We start from the raw sequence: 21484 nt of genomic DNA on the forward strand, positions 1-21484 counted from the left end.
TGACTCCCTCTGTAACCCAGGCTGCCCTTGAGCTCCCTCTGTAACTCAGGCTGCCCCTGACTCCCTCTGTAACCCAGGCTGCCCCTGGCTCCCTCTGTAACCCAGGCTTCCCCTGACTCCCTCTGTAACCCAGGCTACCCTTGATCTGTCACTCTTCCCACCACAGTTTCCCACACAGCTAGGATTACAGACTACACCACCAGGCCTGGCTAATTTCAGTATTTCCCACCACTCTCTTGGGCCTGTAAGTATATATAATCAGCAGCCGGTAGTAACTGTTCATTGCCTTCCTTTTTTAAACATTAAGGTTAATTCATTTTTCTATCTTAGCTATTTCGTTTTTCAATAATGATGGTGATAATGATGATGCCTGTCTGACTCCCAATTTTAACTGGAAACTCTCTGATTGTCTACTTACAGGGACATATTTAAAGGGCTTTTTTTCTACTCATTTTTACTTAACAATTTCACTTTGAAGGACTGGTTTTTTAATGTGTGTGTGTGTGTGTGTGTGTGTGTGTGTGTGTGTGTGTTGCCTGCCTGTAAGTGCACTATGTGTGTGCAGTACACAAGGAGACCAGAAGAGGGCACCAGATCCCTAGTCCTGGAGTTAGGGACACCTGTGAGCCACTATGTGGGAGCTGGGAACAGAACCAGGTTCCTCTCAAGAGCAGCCAGTGCCTTTTAAGGCTGGGCCATCCCTGTAGCACCTGGGACTGATGTATTTTTCAGATTTCCTTTACTTCCCTTTTGTTCAGGGTCATTCTAGATATAGTCTCTACTTGATGTTGGAAGCCATTAATTTGAGTCTCAATAGTAATAATTCTCTTCCTAAAATTATCTGATTATCCTCTTTGGTTAAAATACCCATTTTAAGAAAACCTTAGATTTTCTTGGAATTTGAGGTTTTTTTTTATGTTATTGTTTGAGTTAGCCTTCTGGAAGCTTCCCCTTCCTCCTCACTCTAGCGGCAAGATCTCCTGTCATATACAGTTATTCTCCATGCCTGATCTTTGGGGTGAAGTTCAGACCTTAATGCAATGCAGCACCTGGTAGATGATCACTGCCGGTGTGAGCCTATTGTGAAGACAGAGTGTTTGCTGGTCCTTGTGGAGGCAGTAAGGAAGCCATGTCCCCATGGGCTCTTTCGGCTTTGTGAGGAGCAGACCCAGCAAGTCACTCAGCTCACCTGCCAGAGGTTTCATCTCCACTGACCCTAGTGTCAAGTTCCCCTTCTGTCATTGTGATAAAACAGCCTGACAAGCAGGGAAGAAAGGGCTTGTTCACACTTACAATTCTGGGTCATAGTCCATCATTTGGGGGAAGTCAGCATAGGTTGGCAAGTCCTATCACATCCACGTCCAAGAGCAGAGAGCAATGAGCATATGTGTGTGGGGCTCAGTTTTCTCTGCTGTTCTACAGTCCAGGGCCTAAGCCAGGAAGTGGTGGCAACAGCTGTTAGCCTTGATCTTCTCACATCAGTGCAGTGCAAATCAAGGGAAGCAGGATCGTCCCCACAAACATGCTCACAAGCCAGCCTGAGCTGGGTAAGCCCTCGATGAGACCCTCTTCCCAGATGAATTCTGAGAGGTGTCAGGCTGACAATTAACACTCGCCATCATGCCTAGAATCTAATACTATTATTAATCTTTGTCATGTTACCCAATGTTATCCAATAAACATTTTTTATGGCTGATTGTCCCACTGAGATAAAGGGAAGGGTATCTGAGGAGAGACTGCCACCCTAACTGTAAAATAGTCTATTGTATAAGAGCTAATATTCAACTTTTGTTATTAACTATTTATTTAGGTGTATGGGTGACTTGCTAGCCTATATGTCTGGGCACCATGTGTGTGAGTAGCAGAGGCCAGAAAAGGACACTGGATCTCCTGGGACTGTAGTTATAGACAATTATGAGCCGTCCTGTGGATCCTGGAGAACAGATCTTATGGGAGAGAAGCCTGCTCTTAACCACTGAGCCATCTATCCTGTGTCAAGTTAATCTTTTCTTTTCCCCTTGAAAAGTATAATCAAGACTGAAACCATGCATCTCTCTCTCTCTCTCTCTTTTTTTTTTTTTTCTCTTGCCAATGTTAAAGTTACCCTGAAACAGAGAATTTGTCTCACAGGTCAAGCATATAGGCCATCAGGGCAGGGCAACATGAGATGGAGGCAGCTGGTCACATTGTGTGGCCAACCAGGAAGCAGAGAGTTAAATACTTGCACTCAGCTTGCTTTCTCCTTTTTAGAGAGTCTAGGGAATGGCGCCACCTTTTTTGGGCAGGCCTTCCCACCTCAATTTACCTAACCAACTCGATCCTCTACAGGCATGCCTAAATGCTACTTTAAGCTAGACAGGCCCTCACAGGTGTGCCCAGAGGCTTGCCTCTTAAGGGATTCCAGATCTTGTCACACCGTGTTATCATCTTGATGCATCCATGACAAGTGATCTAATCAAGACAAAGAGCTGACCTAGAGGCAGAGGCTCGTGCACAGGGGCTCTAGGAGTTAGCATCCTTTTAGGCTGGTTAAATCTCCAGAGAGAAAGTGGCAGGAGACATTCTAGTTCCTCCAACTGGGTGCACCACAGTAATTCCTGAAATAATTGGAGGCAGCCAGAGGAGTCGTGCCCTTTAATCATTAGTGGAGAAACTGGAACAAACCCACGTACTGGGGCATGGATAAGCCGCTGCAGATTCATGGAAACCAGCAACATCTGGTGCCATCAGTTCAAAGATGGAGGGACCTCAGAGGAGCCAGAGAATGTGACAAGGGACTTCAGTACCTAGGGGGAAAACGAGGGGCCTGCTGACAGAACCTAAGACAGAGGGCGGCTGGCAGGGCTTTCTGCAGAGGAAAGAACTTGAGGAGAGGAGTTTCTTTTGGATGACGCGCTCTAAAATAAAGCCATCTTGTGATCGAAACACCCCCGCCCCCAGCAACAAAACTCCTTTTGTGCTCCACATTTTTATGCTGCTCTCATCCGCAAGAAGGTTTTGGAAATAACCCCTCCTAAGCTGGTTCAGATCACCTGACTGAGCAAACAGAAGGAGAAGGAGTAAGATGACTTCCCTTCATAGTCTATGTAGCCAGAAGACCTCTAAGTTAAAACACTGTCTGGAGGTATGTCCTCGGTTTACAGATGGAGGATGGTTGTTTTCAGTCCCAGTGTGTCTGTCTCTGCTCCTTCCCTTCCCTGTGAGCCACACCTTCACCAACCAGCCTTGGGCCTCTGCACATATTGTCAGATTCACCTCTTCTTTTTTAAATTGAATATGTTCTTTATTTACATTTCAAATGTTTTTCTCTTTCCAGGTCTTCTCTTCAGAAACTGCCTATCCCATCTCCCTTCCCCTGCCTCTGTGAGAGTGCTTCCCCACCCACCTATCCACCCACCCACGCCTGCCCTCCCACCCTGGCATTCCCCTGTACTGGGGCATCAAGCACCCTCAGGCCCAAGGGCCTCTCCTCCCACTGATGTCCAGCAAGGCCATCCTCGGCTGCATACGTGGCTGGAGCCATGGGTCCTTCCATGTGTACTCTTTGGTTGGTGGTCTAGTACCCAGGAGTTCCAGGAGGTCAGACCTGTTGAGAGTGTTGCTCCCCCCCATGGGGCTGCAAACCCCCTCAGCTCCTTCAGTTCCTTCTCCAACTCCTTCATCTGGGACCCCATGCTCAGCCCAATGGTTGGCTGCAAGCATCTGCCTCTGTATTTGTCAGGCTCTGGCAGAGCCTCTCAGGAGACAGCAATATCAGGTTCCTGTCAGCAAGCACTTCCAGGCATCCACAATAGTGTCTAGGTTTGGTGACTGTATATGGGATGAATCCCCAGGTGGGGCAGTTTCTGGGTGGCCTTTCCATCAGTCTCTGCTCTACACTTTGTCTCCATATTTCCTCCTGTGAGTATTTTATTCTCCCTTTTAAGAAGTACTGAAGCATCCACACTTTAGTCTTCCTTCTTTTGGGGCTTCATATGGTCTGTGAATTGAATCTTGGGTATTCCGAACTTTTGGGCTAATATCCACTTATTGGTGAGTGCATACCATGTGTATTCATTTGTGACTGTTCTTTTCTTACCTCACTCAGGATGATATTTTCAAGTTCCATCTATTTGCCTGTGAATCTCATGAAGTCATTGTTTTTAATAGCTGAGTAGTATTCCATTGTGTAAATGTATCACATTTTCTGTATCCTCGCCAGCATCTGCTATCACCTGAGTTTTTAATCTTAGCCATTCTGATTGGTGTGAGGTGGAATCCCAGGGTTGTTTTGATTTGCATTTCCCTGATGACTAAGGATGTTGAACATTTCTTTAGGTGCTTCTCAGTCATTGGAGTTTCCTCAATTGAGAATTCTCTGTTTAGCTCTGTTCCCCATTTTTAAAAATAGGGCTTATTTAGTCTAACTTCTTGAGTTCTTTGTATATATTGGATATTAGCCCTCTATCAGGTGTCGGATTGGTAAAGATACTCTGAGGTAGTGTCTGTCTTTGACACTGAGGTATGTTTCCTGTATGCAGCAAAATGCTGGTTCCTGTTTACGTATCCAGTCTGTTAGTCTATGTCTTTTTATTGGGGAATTGAGTCCATTGATGTTAAGAGATGTTAAGGAATAGTGATTGTTGCTTCCTGTTATTTTTTATGTTATTTTTATGTTTGTGTAGCTATCTTCTTTTGGGTTTGTTGAAAGATTACTTTCTTGCTTTTTCTAGGGTGTAGTTTCCCTCCTTGTGTTGGTGTTTTCCATCTATTATCCTTTATAGGGCTGGATTTGTGGAAAAGATATTGTGTAAATTTGGTTTTGTCATGGAATGTCCTGATTTTTCCATCTATGGTAATTGAGAGTTTTGCTGGGTATAGTAGCCTGGGCTGGCATTTGTATTCTCTTAGGGTCTGTATGACATCTGTCTGGGTTCTTCTAGCTTTCATACTCTCTGGTGAGAAGTCTGGTGTAATTCTGATAGGTCTGCCTTGATATGTTACTTGACCTTTTTCCCTTACTGCTTTTAATATTCTTTCTTTGTTTTGTGCATTTGGTGTTTTGATTATTATGTGACAGGAGGAATTTCTTTTCTGGTCCATTCTATTTAGTGTTCTGTAGGCTTCTTGTATGTTCATGGGCATCTCTTTCTTTAGGTTAGGGAAGTTTTATTCTACAATATTGTTGAGGATATTTACTGGCCCTTTGAGTTGGTAATCTTCATTCTTTTCTATAATTATTATCCTTCAGTTTGATCTTCTCATTGTATTGTGGATTTCCTGGATGTTTTGGGCTAGGAACTTTTTGCATTTTGCATTTTCTTTGACTGTTGTGTCAATGTTTTCTATGGTATTTCTGCCCCTGAGATTCTCTCTTCTATCTCTTGTATTCTGTTGATGATGCTTGCATCTATAACTCCTGATCTCTTTCCTAGGTTTTCTATCTCCAGGGTTGTCTCCCTTTGTGATTTCTTTATTGTTTCTATTTCCATTTTTAGATCCTGGATGGTTTTGTTCAATTCCTTCACCTATTTGATTGTGTTTTCCTGTAGTTCTTTAAGGGAGTTTTGTGTTTCCTCTTCTACTTGTTTACCTGTGTTCTCCTGTATTTCCTTAAAGGAGTTATTTATGTCCTCCTTAAAGTTCTCTATCATTTTCATGAGATGTGATTTTTAAATCAGAGTCTTGTTTTTCTGGCATGTTGGAGTATCCAGGGCTCACTGAAGTGGGAGAACTGAGTTCTGATGATGCCAAGTAACTTTGCTTTCTGTTGTTTATGTTCTTGCCCTTGCCTCTTGCCATCTGCTTATCTCTTGTGTTAGCTGGTCTTGCTTTCTCTGACTGTGGCTTGTCCCTCCTGCAAGCCTGTGTGTCAGTACTCCTGGGAAACCTTCTCTCTTGGAGGTATTTGGGTATGGAGAGCTATGGCACAGGGTCAGCTCCAGGGTGCAGACAGAAACTGGAAGGGTCCTGTCCCCAGCTGTTCCTTGGTTCCTATGTCCTAATGTCTCTGGGCAGGTGTCTCTTGGACCAGGAATTGGAGCAGAAGTGGTTGGTGGTCTTACCTATGCTCACAGGTGTGTCAGCACTCCTGGGAGACCAGCTCTCTCCTGGTGGTATTTTGGTATGGAGAGCTGTGGCACAGGGTCAGCTCCAGGGAGCAGACAAAAACAAAAGAACCTTGTCCTGGGCTGCTCCTTGGTTCCTGTGTCCTGAGGACTCTGGGTGGTCCCTCAGAGCAGAAGTCATGGTCTTACCTGTGTTCACTCCTGAGAGACCAGCTCTCTCCCAGTGGTATTCGGGTATGGAGAGAGCGCTGTGGCACAGGAGCAGCTCTGGGCGCAGATGGAAACCGGAAGGCTATCAGATTTATCTTTACCTGGCTTTTTTTTTTTTTCTTCAGCTGACTCTGCCAGCCCCTATACCTAGTTTTGAATATTTGAGGATTGGAGCCTGGGCCTAGCTGACACTACAAAGACCTCATGATGGGCCCTGGCACTCTGTAGATCCCAGCTGGCTGCCTCGGACCCTGCTCCAGGGCCTGCTGTTGGGGAACACAGATTCCCCAATTCTATGTTAAAGAGCCCGAAAGAACCCTAGGACAGAACCCAGGAGCTCCTTTAATGCTTGGGGAAAGTTCTAGAAATTGTGAAGACAGAGTTTTCATTGTCCTCCCACACTGCAGAGGGGAAGAAGCCATCTGTTACAATCATTAAAAAGGGTGAGGAAGGAGGATATAAGTTTCAAACTGACTGCACAGTGGGCCTGTGTAGATGCAGATCTGAGGAAGAGAAGTAGAGAATTTGGCTACCCTGCCCAAGGCACTGGGTTCCATCTCCAGCACCATGCAACTAATTAACTAAAATAAACAATAGGGATGATTAGTTTTTAAGTGATGGTGGGGGGGTCCAGAATGTCTCAGTCAGTAAGTGCCTTCCTGGAAAACGGGAGACCTGAGTTTGATCCTCAGAACCCACGTTTAAAAGCCAGGCAGGATGAGGAAGTAGACAGAGGCAAATCCCTTGATATATTCCAAGATTGGTAAGAGACCCTATCTCAAAAAAAGGTGAACAGAACCAGAACATGAGCCAAGGTTGTCCTGTGGCCACCACCCGCACACGTGGGACACACACTCACTCGAACTCACACATAGGCATGCACACATGCACACACACATGTACCCATGCTCCCATGCCGATGCCCTAGCCCCTACAAGGCTGCCTTGGATAGTGAGCTGCAAGAACCTGATGAGACCCACAGAGCTTGCCCTCCAATCAATCAACTCCAGTTCCTTTGTCCTGACAGCTTGTGATTTCAGCCTCACCCAGTTTGAAAGCTGGATAGAGTTGCCATGCTCCCACCAAATCCTGGGGTAACTGCAGGGGAAGTGCTCTGTGGGGAATCAGGCAAGCTGTTTTCAGTCTGCCTTCTCAGCCCAGTCAATACTTGCACTGTAAGCATGTTCACTTCCCTTAAGGCCGGCCTCCCGAAGCCAGTCACCAGTGACTGCACCATGCCCATGGGTTCTTGAGTCTGACAAGTCCTGGGGCTCCCTCATTTCCAGCTGTTTGTTCTTCCTATTGTTGACTCAGCCCCATCTCTGCTGCATACCAATCTCCTCTGGTGGATAATCTCACTCAGCCCTCTCAGCGTCTCCTAAGGACCAGGGAGATGCTGTTTATAATTTTAAATAAGAGAGATAAGGCGCTTTTCTTGGGTCACACGGCTACTACCAGACACCTAGGAGCACAGGCCTGGTAAATAAAGGTTCGAGTGTGTGGTCACTTGAGGGTAACTGAGGGAAACTCTAAGGCCTGAGACAAGTTCTGACATGGCTCAGTGGTATTGTATATCCATGGTGCCTGGGTCTCTGGCTCTGCCCCACGCCCAGCCCCATCCATAGTACCTCTCCAAAGAGCAATTTCTCTAAAGCCAAGCTTAGTGATTGGAGCCCCACGGCCCTCCTCCTTTTCTGGAGTCTCATTGTGAGGTTGAAGCTAGCACTCAGTTTGGGAAGGATGAGAGCCCTGGCCTGGCTCCCTGGGAATAAGACAAGGCCTCATAGTATCACCCTGGTGCCTTGTTTAATAGGCCTACATAAACCAAAGCCCTGACCTAAGTGAGAGGTCTCTGTTCAGCTCAATGCTTACCATTCCTCAACAGCCTGGACTATGAGGTTATGTGCGAACTTAAACATTTACCCCAGTGATGATACAAGCAATTCATCCCAGTGAGAAAGGTAAGCCTCTAGGTCCTGGTGTCCTCAGCCTATGTAGGTCATGCACTGGCAATAAGCCTTGCCCAGCTACCTCATTTCTGTCTCCCTCTTCCTGTGTGCATTTAATGTCTCCAGTACCCCAGTCTCTTCCTCATGAATAAGACGTGACCACGGCTGGGGAGATAGCTCAGTAGGGAAAATGCTTGCCATGCAAGCCTGGGGACCTGAGTTCATCCATGTGCAAAGCCAGGTGCACTGGCACATATGTGAACCAGGAGAATCTGGGACTGACAGACTGAACCATAATAGTCTAATTATCAATACCCCCAGTCCCAGTGAGAGAGATCCTGTTTTAAAAAGGGATCATGGCGGCGGGGGGCGGGGGGGGGTTACTGTGTCTGGAGAAATGGCGTGGCAGTTACAAGCAGTCACCGCTCTTAGAAAGAGCCTGGGTTTGGTTCCCAACACCCACATCAGGTAGTTCAGACTTGCTTGTAACTTGAATTCCAGGGAATCCAACGCCCTCTAGCCTTTACTGGCATCTGCATGTACATGGTGCATATAACTTATCCAAGTGTTCATGCACTCGCATAAATCAAAATATATAAGTACTTCTTTTAAAACAAAATAGTAAAAGGAATGACACCTATAACCCCTGAGATTGACCTCTGGCTTCCACTTATGAATTTGCATACTTATGCATACACGTGCATGTGCACATATGTACACACACACGCACACACACACGACCAATGCATAAGTGATCGAGCATTCACTCAGCCACCCATAGGGATCATGTACTCTCATGGACTTCTCTGCCAGCAGAAGCTGGAGGCCGCTGTTGTGCCAGGCTAGGGTTTGTAGCAGATGGCAGACAAAATTCTGGAGGTTCTGGGTGCTGTGTGTGCTTCTCTATCTTCTGTACCCAACTCACTCACTCCTTGGGGCTCAGCAGTGAGTGGTTTCCTCAGCGCATCTCTGTGACCTCACAGGGTGTATATGAAGTTGTAGGATCTCATCCTGGGGTCTTTTGTATAAGTGCTGATGGCAGTCAGGAGGCATGTGGCTATATCTGAGAGATGGAACAGCCACTTCTAAGACAAGTGGAGGGAAAGACGGGGCCACCATCTGTACCAAGCAGGAGAAGAATTCTAGACACAGAGACACAACACTGGGGAAAACACATCAGCCAGCAGTCCACATCCCGAGTGGAAACGTGAGTGGGTCTCCCCTCATCTTAGACTGTTTCCTCTTGCATTAATAGAATACCGCAGGCTGGGTAGATTATAAACAAAAGAAATCTGTGTGGCCTTGTTTCAGGAAGCTGAAAGAAATCCAAGAGCATGGTCTCTGCACTGCTTCATGATAGGACGGACAGGAAGGCAGGAGAGGGCAGAGGACATGCCGAGATGAGTTGACCAGGAACCTGCTTGGGTGACCGCCTCACTACTATGGTAGCACTCACACAATTGTGACTGTCATGGTTGATCTTCTCTGTCACCTTGACTGGGTTTAGAATCCCTTCTGTAAGGATGTTTCCAGAAAGGTTTAGGTAAGGAGGAAAGACCTACACTGAATACAATATTGTGCTACGAGGAAGCCACACTCACTGTTTACGGTGCGATCCTGGAACTCACCCACCTTGAACAGCCTCTGGTGGGGCTCAGGCTAGTACTGAGTCACACCTCATACAGCCAAGCTCAGAGCTTCTGGCCACCAGGTCTGTAACACTGATCTAGAGTCCTCTCTGAATGACAGCAGAGGGTCTTCAGCACCAACTAGTACAATAGATTTGTGGCTCCACCACCATCCCTTAATGTTATCAGTTCCCACGTCTACCCATGTTCGGTAAATTTAATTAGTGTTGAAAAGCAGCTTATTTGGCAAGATGATCAGTTTTTAACCTGGGTAAATGACTTCCTTTATGACTATAAATTAGGCATGTGCGATCTTTTTCATGCATCACGGTTGTCCTCATAAACACTGGAGGCAGTTGCTGGGAGTCTCACTCCGTTACCTTTCCCATTACTGTTTTATCATCGTCCCGGTAGGAGTGGGGAAGTCATTCTGCTTTAATGACAGGAAAGATGTGGTGATGAGGGGCTGGTTTAATGAGGAAAACCTCATGGTCAGCGTCTCCATCCATGCCTGTGTCCGCCCCCACCCCCCACCATGGAGGCCTACTGTCCACAGCCTTGGTGAGGGACATGCTTGGGGCTTTAAAGCTCCTTTTGTCTTAATTGCGAATAATTAGGAATCAAATATTTGCCATAGTTGATTTCCGCAGCAGAGAGAGAAGGTGAGCAGTCTCGTTGTCGACCATGGCCACCGGCTGGCACAGGTGTTTTCTTAACCGTGACCACCTCAGAGTGCAGTTTACAGAAAGCCACCTGCAAGCTAGTCAGTGGGAGCATTCTACATGGAGAAATGAATAGTGGTGATTAATACAACCTGGCCTTTCAGAGAAGAAGGCCAGGTGGAGGAGGCGGCCTCTGAAGTTCTGTCTGCCTCTCTAGGGGTCTCCTGACTGAAGAAGGAACCTCCAGGAATATGTGTCTCTCTGTGTCCCAGCCATGCTTCAGACCCTTTCACCCCCTTCCTGACCCACTTGAGAGAGGCAGGCAAAGATGGACTCCCAAACGATCACTACATGGAACCCCCCGTCACCCTCCCCGTGTGCCAGCCTCTGACCTGGCATTAGAACATCGGCATTAAGTTGTCCTTAAAATTGTTGTGTTCCTAAAAACCTGAGTGTTCTGTGGCCACAGAAGAACAGTGGTCCATCCAGCCCCTGTGGAGCCCCCTAAAGCTGGAGCCAGGGCACCGGATCTAGGGAAGGAGCTCAGGCTGACTCTAAGAAGGACTCTCCAGGGTAAATCAGACCTGATAGGCACCGGGAGAGAACAGAGGGGTCACAGCCGGAGAAGCCGCAGCACAGCTGAGTCTGAGAAGCCAGAGACTTGAGCTGTTTCTTTTCTAAATGAGCCTGCTTTCAGCTCTGTTTTGCTGGCACGGAGAAGTTTAGAGAAACCGTATCTGGTGGTAAGGCTTCACTTCCTTGCCCTATCTTGGGAAAGAAACAAAAGCTGATTGTTTCAGCACTGTGTTAGTTTCTTCTCATAGCTGCCAGCACTTTCCAGAGTGGCCCATTTCCCAACAACCCAGGAGAATGCTGCTAATCAAACACACTTGGTAGCAAAGCAACCAGAAGCCCTAGGCACCGAGATTGGGGGATATGGGATGGGCTTGGAGGAGGTTGAGGGGGCGGGGGAGGGGGGTCCAGCCCAGAGCTCCTCTGCTAAGAGCCTGCTCTCTGCACCCTTCCCTCCCCAGAACTCCTCAACCTCCACAGAAAAGCTGCTGGGGTAGGAGGGTGGCTTTGGAGTGGAGGGAGCCTTTGCAGTGATGTGGGGACAGTCAGCCAAGTGGATAAAGGAGATTTTCACACCCCGCTCTGGTTTTGCCCTTTTATGCTGCGGAGATATGTTGACCTTCGAGTTTATTATGATGCAAGAAAAAAAGTCGATATTTCTTAACTTGCCAAGGTTAGGGGAATTTAAATGAGTTATTGAATTAAGTAGTTAATCTTCCCATAACTGATTTTCCCCCTTTCATATCTATGTTGATGAAAAGCAGACTTAACCCAAAACAGGAAAAGAAGGATTCTTGTTTTTCCCTTAAACACGTTTGTCCTAGGGAGAAGAACATGGGCCTGAAGGCTCAATGTTGACAGCCAGACCCATTTTGTCTTGCATAGCATATGGAAGACGGTTGGTTGGTTGGTTGGTTGGTTGGTCGGTCAGTCTTACCTGCTTTAACTTAGTATGTAACCAAGGCTAGCCTTGGACTTCCCATCCTCTTGCATCGACCTCCCAGATGTTGAGGTTACAGTGTGTACTGCCATAACAAGCATGGACGACAATTGCATTACAACATATCACAAACATTCCCGTAGCTGCAAATGCTGCATCCACGTTGTAATTATTTGAACTTTTAGTTCTTAAAAAAAAAAAAAAAATCCCAGCATGCCATATGTTGTCATTAATGGCACCAGGCATCCCATAGTTCCCTGGACTCCTCTCCTCCAGTAGAATATTAGTTTTATGCTCTGGGTGGACTTCTCTCTTACCAGTGATATAAACCACCCGCCAGCCACCTGCCTCTGGGTCTAAGCTCTGAGCACCTCTGTCCAAAGTTCCTTGTGAGTGTATGTAAGATACAGGGGACATACTCAAGCAATATGACAACTGCCAGTTCCAGGGTCTCAGGCTTCTATCTACAGATAGAGATCATGATATAGAGGACTGGTCAGGGGTGGAAGGAGGATGGCCCTGTTGATGGTCTCCCCACCCCCTCCTTACTACACATCCCCTTAGACTATGCAGGAACTTCCCAGAGTAGACATAGCACTCCTTAATTCTTCTGTTTAGCTCTCTCAATTTCCTGCAACTATACTATTGTCTGACATTGGACTGAAAAGTACTTCTTAGGCTCCCATAGCTCCTTCCTGACCTGGCTGTCTTAATTACTTTTAAACTGCTGTGTAAGGCACCATGGCCAAAGAGACCCATTGAAAAGTTTGTGGGGGACTTACAGTTCAGAGGGTGAGTCCATGACCATCATGGTGGAAAACAGCAGGCAGGCAGGCAGGTATGGCACTGGAGCAGTAGCTGAGCTCACATCTGATCCACAAACTCAAGGCAAAGCCACACCCCCAATCCTTCCCAAACAGTTCCACCACTTGCAGACTAAGCATTGAAATGCATGAGCCTATGGGGGCTGCCCTCATTTAAGCCACCACACTGGCCTGATTTATATCATGGCTTTGTCACTTCCATCTTCAACCAGAATGAGCAGGTCAGAGAGAGGCAGAGTTGCATCTTCTTGATCCTTGGAACCTGTCAGAGGACCTAGTGCACAGCTGGCTGCAAGTCATCACTTAAAGAAAATGATGGGTGTGGTGGCCCATACATGCAGTGCCAGCCCTTGGCAGATGGAAACAGGAAGATCAAGAATTTGTCGCAAGTCTGATTTGTATGAGATACTGTCTCAAAAGAAAGAAAAACGAAAGGGAATAAGAGGAAAAAGGAAGAAAGTGAAGACAGAGGAAGGGATGGGAGAAGAAACCAGTTTTATGATACTTTTGATGCAGTTCTAGTGTGTGAGGTGGTCTCAAGGCATCGGGACAGTCCTCTGGTCTTAGGCACCTCTTAGTGAGCACAGGACTAGGAGCTTTCATTTATCCCATTGAGAGCAAGGGGAAGTGAGCCCATGAAAGCACAAGTGTTCCCCAAGGGCCCTCCTACAGGTTCAGGGATGCACTGGTCCGATGCTGGGTCTGAGATGTTCAGAGTGACTCTCATCAAAATAGTAGCTCTGCATAGCAAGACAGCCCTTTTGATTCCTATAACTACTTCTTGGAGGAACGGGGACTCCATGTACCCAGAGGCCCCACACTCCACCTTGGGTCACCTCAGCCTCACAAGAAATTAAGGCCTGTGTGCTTCTACTGTTCCTGACCTAAAAGAGCAACATAGACTGTTGGTACCTCTGTCCTCCAGCCCTGAGCTAACCCTCTGTGTCTCTGTGCCTCTACAGGTCTTCCCAGCCCTGGGCTGTCAGCCTCCTGTGGGAAGAGACTCTGCAGCCACGGGAGCAGGTGCTTGCTCAATAGGACGACAGGGCAGCCCTCGTGCCAGTGTCTGGAGGTGTGCAGGCCCCGCTACATGCCTGTGTGCGGCTCCGACGGGAGGCTCTACGGGAACCACTGTGAGCTTCGCCGTGCAGCCTGCCTGCTGGGCAAGCGAATTGTCAGTGTACACAGCAAGGACTGCTTCCTCAAAGGTAGGAAGAGGGCCCCTTGCCTGTGCTTCAGAGTTCTGAGATGAGTCTTCTGATACTCTTGTGACCAGTGACAACGGTGCTGGGTGCACAGGTCTTGGGTAGAGAGGCAGTAAAGAGAAGAGTTGGTACATTAACCCAAGAGCAGCAGGGACCTTTCAGTGATATACATTAAGTCTGAGTCCTACTCCAGAGATTTCTACCCTAGCCCACCCTTAGAACAGAATCTAGGGAGGCCAAACCAAACCCTTAACAGATACAGGCACTATTGGGCACCGGGTAATAAGGTACAACCCAAGTCTCCACACAGCGTGTGTCCTTGCAAAGTGTGGCAACAGAGACCATATGCATCCCTCGGAAAAGAGTTCCATGAGTCAGGAAGTTACACTGTGCATTTAAAATGACCAGATGATGCTAAGCAGAGTGGTCCCCAGCTAATGGGAGAGCATCCCTCGCTTTGCCTTTTCAAAGAAGCTCTGAACAAAGTCAGCGAAGACAGTAGAACACACCTATGGAGGCAGAGACCAAAGGACTCACTATGCATGGGGGTTAGGTGGGAAGAAAGGGGCTAGACCGTAAGAGCTACAGGGAGGGGTTCTGTTTTATGTATTAATGTTTTCTCAGCACCCAGCACAGTACAGCACAAAGATGCTCAGAGGCTCACAGATGCGCGTGGATATAAAGGCTAGAGGCTAGGGGCTATTCCCTATGTGAATGTGCCCTCAATGAGGAGTATGTGCCGTGCCCTGTAGAGATGCTTATGAGCATGAGTAAAACAGCCGTGAATGCCTTAAGTTTCCTGTGCTATAGAAACAGGACATGGCAGCTGGCCAGACCAAGCTGAGCTAGAGGATGCTGGAGGTGAAAGGGCTGCCTCGGATCCAGCCATGTCTGGGATCTGCTTTGGATATAGTAAGGAAGGGAGGAGAGAGATGTGTGTGTTTGAAGTGCTGGCCACCGAGGGCTTCTGAGCTGCTCTGTAGTGACAAGCTGGGCCTTACAGGCTCCCTGTGACGTGCACATGTGCCATAGAGTGCAAGACTGGGTTGGAATTGTCATCCCAATCTAAGTGGAAACACCCAGGTATATGAGCCTCCACCCCCTCTGCTGTGAGCCGCCAGCGCCCTGGTGACAAAGAGGCTGTTCTGGATTAGCCATGGTGGCGTGGGCTCTGGGAAGGTGCACTTGAGCCTGTGACATTTTCATCACCGTGGTCATGACGCTAATGTTAAGGTGCTTCAAAATCATGAGGTGCATTATGCAAATGAGACAACAAGGAGCTGAGGACGGATGCCTGGAAGTGCTGCCCAGCTCGTGCCCGCCGCTTCCCCTGCAACCGAGCGCACTAAAACACTTGACCAGTTGCTCCAGCTTTATTGGCCGTGTTGAATTTTATAGACTGATGTTCCATTCTCTGGTTTCCAATATCCCCCAAATTGCATCTTTCTGAAGGTTTTTTATTTCCTCATCGGAGTGTGCAGAGCCTCCCCTGACATCGGTTATTCAAACAGCATTTCTCATTTCACACGAGGGGAAGAACAACGGCCACAAACCCTGCCGCAGTGAGGGATGACGAGGGCAGTCTCGAGCTGGGCTCCGTGTTGATTGAATTTATGCACTGAATCTTCCTAATGCAGTGTATCACCAGTTCTGTGAACCTCCCCCCTCTTCCTACCCCCAATGCAGAGCTGTTCCCCTCCAGATCCCCTGACAGTGAGCAATGTCGCCACAAGTCCCAAAATACCAGGTTACATCTGGGCTCTGGTATGTCTCAGCTGTGTGGCCCTGGGTGCCTCTCTGTATGTCTCTGTCCTCTCCTTCAGCTGTAACATGGGCTTGGTGGCCACCACTGCTTGTTCTGGCTGTGAAAATAAGGGAGATACACAGAGATCATGAGGCATGACTCCTGGCCCACTCTACTGATATAAACTGTCATTGCTTCTTCTCAGCTAATATGGCCACAGGCTTAGAGCACAGAGATGCCCAACCAGAAGGGAACACAGAGGTAGGAACAGAGGCTTTGCCTAGGGGCCTCCTGGGGACCTCTCAGAGCCCAGATTGCTTAGTGGCAAATAGAGATGGCTATAGGAGATTGTGTGTACCAAGCCCTGATGCTTTCACACAGTGTCTACCCAGAACCAGGACTTCTTCTCTACCCCTGATCCATACATCTGCACTTCTTGGAAATCCTTTTAACACCTATGGCTAGGAGTGAGCCTGGCATGGCAGGCAGGAGGGCACAGTCTCCTAGGATTCCTCTAGAGTTCTCAGCTCTGGGTCATGACCTCTTAGGGCGGAGGTCAAATGACCATTTCACAGGGGTCACCTACGACCATTGGAAAATACAGATATTTATATTGCAGTTCATAACAGTAGCAAAATTTATAGTTATGATGTAGCATCAAAAATAATTTTATGATTGAGGTCACGACAATCTGAGGAACTGTATTAAAGGGCCACAGCAAGAAGAAGCTTAAGAATCACTGCTCTAGGATGTATCCTGGAGGGACTCAGACACTGATTAATAGGGACTCATGGGGGTAGATGGCACATCAGCCCTAAGCAAGGAACTCCCCCCAGAGTCTTGGCTCCAATAGGAAGCTGATGGCAGAGGCTGGTTAGGACTGAGGAGGTGGGAGCTGAGGAGAGAGGGGTGAAGGACCACATTGTCTGCTGCCCCTACCTCACCATGGCAGCAGTCTGTTTAATACCAGCTTGAGATCCACGGGTGACAATTAGTCATTCATTACAAATTTCCACAAAGCTATTAACATGGGAAACTTGAAAACACGTTTGCCCATGAAAACACAGTTTCTAGAGAACCCATGAAAGAACACTTCACCCTGTAGGAGTTTATCTGGCCCAGAAGCCACCAATACATGGTCTCTCATATGGGGCCAGAGTGTGTGGATCAAGAGGAAGAGCTGTGACAGATTACACTGGACCACGGCACTGTGTCTAGAGCCCCTGCGGGGAAGGCTTCTGCCCAGCGCAGACTGGGGACACACAGCCCTCGCTACACGATAAGAGAGAAGAGTCAGAATTCTAAGCCCCCTGCTCATAAGAAAACTTCTGCTATCAATCAGTCTTGGTTGCTATGGTGACAGAATTCTTTGTGACTGCTAAATAAAATACAGTATCATTTAGGAGTCATTGGCCTCCTGTATGAAAAATCAGACTAAATCCAAACTCTGGCTGGCTTCTACTCAAGTTTGCAGCTCTAACCCCAGCCTCCTGGGCCAGAAGCCGAGCATCTCCTGTTCAAAGTTAGGAGCACAGAGAAATCTGGGAAAGACTTTTTTGGGGGATGAGTTTTTTCTGCAACTCCAAATACCACCAAGGTCATACAGCCAGACGCTGGATGGGACTCGCTGCCCGGCTTCAGACAGAGCTTGTGTTTGAAGGCATCTTGTCACAGTGTGTTCTTCTGTGCACAGTAGCTTCCGCTTTAAAAGGTTCTTTTTCTGACTTGGTTTTGAAGTCACGCTCCCTCTCCTACAAACTTGCTCTCTGTGCAATCCCTCAACAAACTAGGGTTGGGTTCTACGGCTGATATGATGGCATATTTGGGCGGGTTTCCAAACATACCATGAAATCATGGAAGCAAAGCGGGTGGCTAGAGCCTGCCTGTCCTCAGCCTCCTCGGCCTGCAGAGCATCTGCAGATGTCCTTTAGATTGCCCAGGATCTGCATGCTTCCAGGCTAGGGACAGCCAAGAAAATAATCTACATTTGCATTTTTTAAAAAATGAGTAGACCACACATTCACTGGGCTTTTCGATCCTTCAAATATTAATGTTTTAGAAGTGTGTGTGTGTGTGTGTGTGTGTGTGTGTGTATGTGTGTATGTGTGTCTGTGGGCTAGAGGCCAAATGATGGTTTCAGATCTATGGAACTAGAATTATAGGCACTTGTGATCCTCCAGGCATGGACACTGAAAACTGAATGTCCATCTTCTACAAGAGCAGCAAGTGCGCTTCACTGCTGAGCCATCTCCCTAGCACCCTAGCTTTCTGTTTTTCCTTGAGTGTTGGTGGACAGTCGTGGGAACTCAACTCCTTGTCTGCGTGTTAGGAAAGTAAATCTTGCTGCCAGAGAACCTTCTTTCTCGCTCGCGCTCTCTCTCTCCCTTTCTTCTCATCTCACTGTTGTTCTCATTATATCATTGTTGTTGTTGTTGCTGCTGAGCTACTTGCATCTTGGTGCCTTCAGAACTTAGCTTAGGCTCCACACCTTCCCAGGGCCATCTCTATACCTTTATAAATTTCATCTGCCTTCCCAAGGGAAGTTACTCTTATCACAAGAGACTTTAGTCAGCAGGACGGACGCGTGAGATCTTGCTGCAGAGCTGTGGGAGAATGGGGCATGGTGTAACTCTACCAGAGGAGCAGCTTCCGTAGCTTGAAAGTCCTCTAACAAGGAAAGACTGAGGCCCAAGGAAGTAAAGGGAGGCCCAGGCTTTCAGGGCCAAATGTGTTGCTATGCCTCCCAGAGTAGGCCACTGAGGCTGGCCTCATCTGTAAAGTGGGTATAATAGCAGATGTACCTTCATGCCATGGGTTGTTGTGAGAATGAAAGGAGTGGAATCGAGGGCCTCTGGATGGTGGTGATGTTATTGCAGACAGCAAGACACTCTCAAGGAGCAAGGCTAACAGGCTGTAAAGTCCATTCCCAATTACATGGCCATGAGTCTTGAGCATCAGCTTGGCTTCATTGAGAGATGCCAGGGGAATTGGTAAAGTGCTCCTCTCAGTATGTCTGTGAAGGCATTCTACTGATTGTATCAGGAGCTAGACACAGCGCTGCAAGCTCGTCACCCAGCACTGAGGTGATGAGGGCAGGCTAAGGCAGAAATGTCACAAATTCAAGGTGAACCTGAGCCACGTGGTGGGGTAGGGAGAGAGAGAGAGACAGAGACAGAGACAGAGAGACAGACAGAGAGAGACAGAGAGAGGCAGAGAGAGGCAGAGACAGACAGAGACTAGAATGGAATTGTGGGGGTTTAGGGGTTCTGACATTAATGCCTTCATCTATGAAACAGTAGCATTTTTTGAGGTGTAACAGAAGGAGAAGAGCCAGGTCATGGGGTGTATCCTCCAGAACTTGCTTTTTCCTATAGTCTCGTTCTCAGCTTTCCAGCAAACATGAGGTAAAGAACCTTCCACACCACACTCCCCCACTACCACAGCATCCTAATGCATAAGTAATGCGTAAGTATGACTATGGCCTGAATCCCCTAGAGACATGAGCCAAAGTCAACCGTTTGTCCTTTTCAGTTGTCCTCTCAAGCTCTCACGGTCACAGCTGTACAAGGATGCAAAGGCTACACCAGATACGGCCCGAAGGAAAGGGGTGGTAGCTCTTCCTTCAAGCCAGAGGAGACAAGATGGGTCCTACCTGTTTCTTTAGGAAGTGACTGGAGTTGGATCTCCTCCAAATGGCTCCTTCTGTGAAGAGCGCTGAGTCTCCCAGGTTCCCTAGCTGGTTAGCAAGAAGCAAGAAACCCTGCTAGCCAGCAAGAAAGCAATTCCCTGAGTGCACAGAAGGGTTTAGAGACGTGTTGGTAGAAGCCAAGAAGGCCTTCAATTGTCAGAAGATGTGAAGGAGTGAGAAGCTCCATAAGTGTGCTTGGCAGAGGAGGCCCTAGGAGGAGGGTCTTGAAAAGACAGAGGGAATGCCAGGTAGAAACCATGAGGAAGGTTTCGAGGGGCACAGAAAGGATCAAATGTCTAAAATTTGGATCCCACAGGGAAAGTGGAGTTCAGAAAAGGGCCAAACAGAGCAGGGTGAACTCAAAATGATGCTGTACTAGGGAGAGGAGGTGACCATTGGAACAAAGGTCAGCTCCAGTCCCTAGCATCCATTCAATCTTAGCCTATAGCCTCTCTCACCAGACACCAAGACCTCCAGGATATGTAGGAATCGGTGAGCAATCTTTAATGTGGGGGACTCCTCCCACTCCGTAGATCTGACCAGCATCAATGTATACAATTAGAGACTGGCTGAACTGAAAATTTACCCACACCCCAGCACAAACACACACCCCACTGCAGTCTCCCCAGGGCGCATTTTTTTCCACTTGTAGAATCTGCTCCAGAGTAGAAAAAGAGGAAAATGACTTCAAACAAACGTGTATGTTCTTTGACTATTTCCCCTTGGGTTTCAGCAAGCAATGTCTTGGTCTGAGTCCCCTGAAAATGCGCAAGAACACTATCAGTTCAGCACGTGTGGCGTGCCCCACAGAACAGCTGCATCCTGAAAGAATTAATTACAACCCAGTAATTAAAAATTGCTAATAAGTTATTGAGCTGAGAAAGTCTCGCACTGCATTGATTTCATGCACAGAAACAAGCTTCGGTCTCTGAACCTCCCACCTCCGCCATTGTTCCCCCCGCTGTCTTCAGCACCTCTTCTGCTTGTTTCTACACCCCACCCCTGCTTCTCTCTAACTTCCTCGGTGTGTCGGCCATTGGCAGGCTCACTTTCTAATCCTAGAGTCAAAGGAAAAGATTTTGCTGCAGAATCCCTCAGAATCCTTTCACGTAAGCTTTCTCCATCCCCATCTACCTCAGCCATTGAATTATGTAAGCTCACCTACACAGGGCCATGGGGATGACTCAGTGTTGAAGGGCTCTTGTGGCACAACCATGGGGACCTGAGTTCAGGTTCCAGCACCAACATAACAGGCTGGGGATGCTATCAAGGTCCCCTGGAACCCCAGAGCTGTCGGGGCCTGATGATCACTGGCTCTTGTTGATGATCAGCCTACTCAATAGACTTGCCCTAAAGAAGTAAGGTAGAGAGAAATGGAGGGGGGCAGTTACCCAACACTCTCCAATGGCCTCTGTACTTGTGTTCACACATATAGCAGAGGCGGGGTAGATAGATGATTGGTGGATATGACATGATACATGATGTGATTTGATATGGTATGATATGCTATGGTATGATATGGTATGGTATGGTGTAGCACATGACATGATATGATATGGGATGGTATAATATGGTATGGTGTGGTGTCATTGATATGATGTGATATATGATTCCTGCAGGACCAGGGCTTTCCTGTGTGAACTTCAAGCTGGCTAGCATGCTGGGAGAAGTTCTATAAAGCACCAGACCCCCTCCATGAAAAGTTCTTATTCGTGCCTAGCCCCCTTTCATGCTGAAGGTCCTGACAAATGTAGGTGTCTGCTTTATTTTTCTCCGCCTACCTGGTTGGAGATATTCTACTAATTTTTTGGCTGAATCCACACATTAGTGAGTGTGCAACATACAGTCCCTTGGAGTGACGGAACAGGAGCCCCTTAAAAGGCCTCAGCAAAGACTACACAGATCCGTGAGGAGGAGCCTGCTAGAAGGCTGTGCAGGTTCTCTGGGACAGGAGGATGTTATTATGCCTTGGGTCTGGAAGGCCCCAAATAGGCTCATGGTTTACAGCTTTGTG

General features: G+C 47.6%; 1 protein-coding gene across 2 annotated transcripts in view; it reads left to right on the plus strand.

Annotated features, from left to right (window-relative positions):
- The window catches only part of Fstl4 (follistatin like 4), a 466097-nt gene that overhangs the window by 259637 nt on the left and 184976 nt on the right, over nucleotides 1-21484 (plus strand). For both annotated transcript variants that reach the window (XM_029483851.1, XM_021176957.2), the window contains exon 4: nucleotides 13796-14041. In XM_029483851.1, coding sequence (XP_029339711.1) covers nucleotides 13796-14041 — 246 coding nt within the window. The remainder of the gene's footprint in view (nucleotides 1-13795; nucleotides 14042-21484) is intronic.

The sequence above is a fragment of the Mus caroli genome, chromosome 11 (genome assembly GCF_900094665.2).
Source record: "Mus caroli chromosome 11, CAROLI_EIJ_v1.1, whole genome shotgun sequence".
Taxonomy (NCBI): domain Eukaryota; kingdom Metazoa; phylum Chordata; class Mammalia; order Rodentia; family Muridae; genus Mus; species Mus caroli.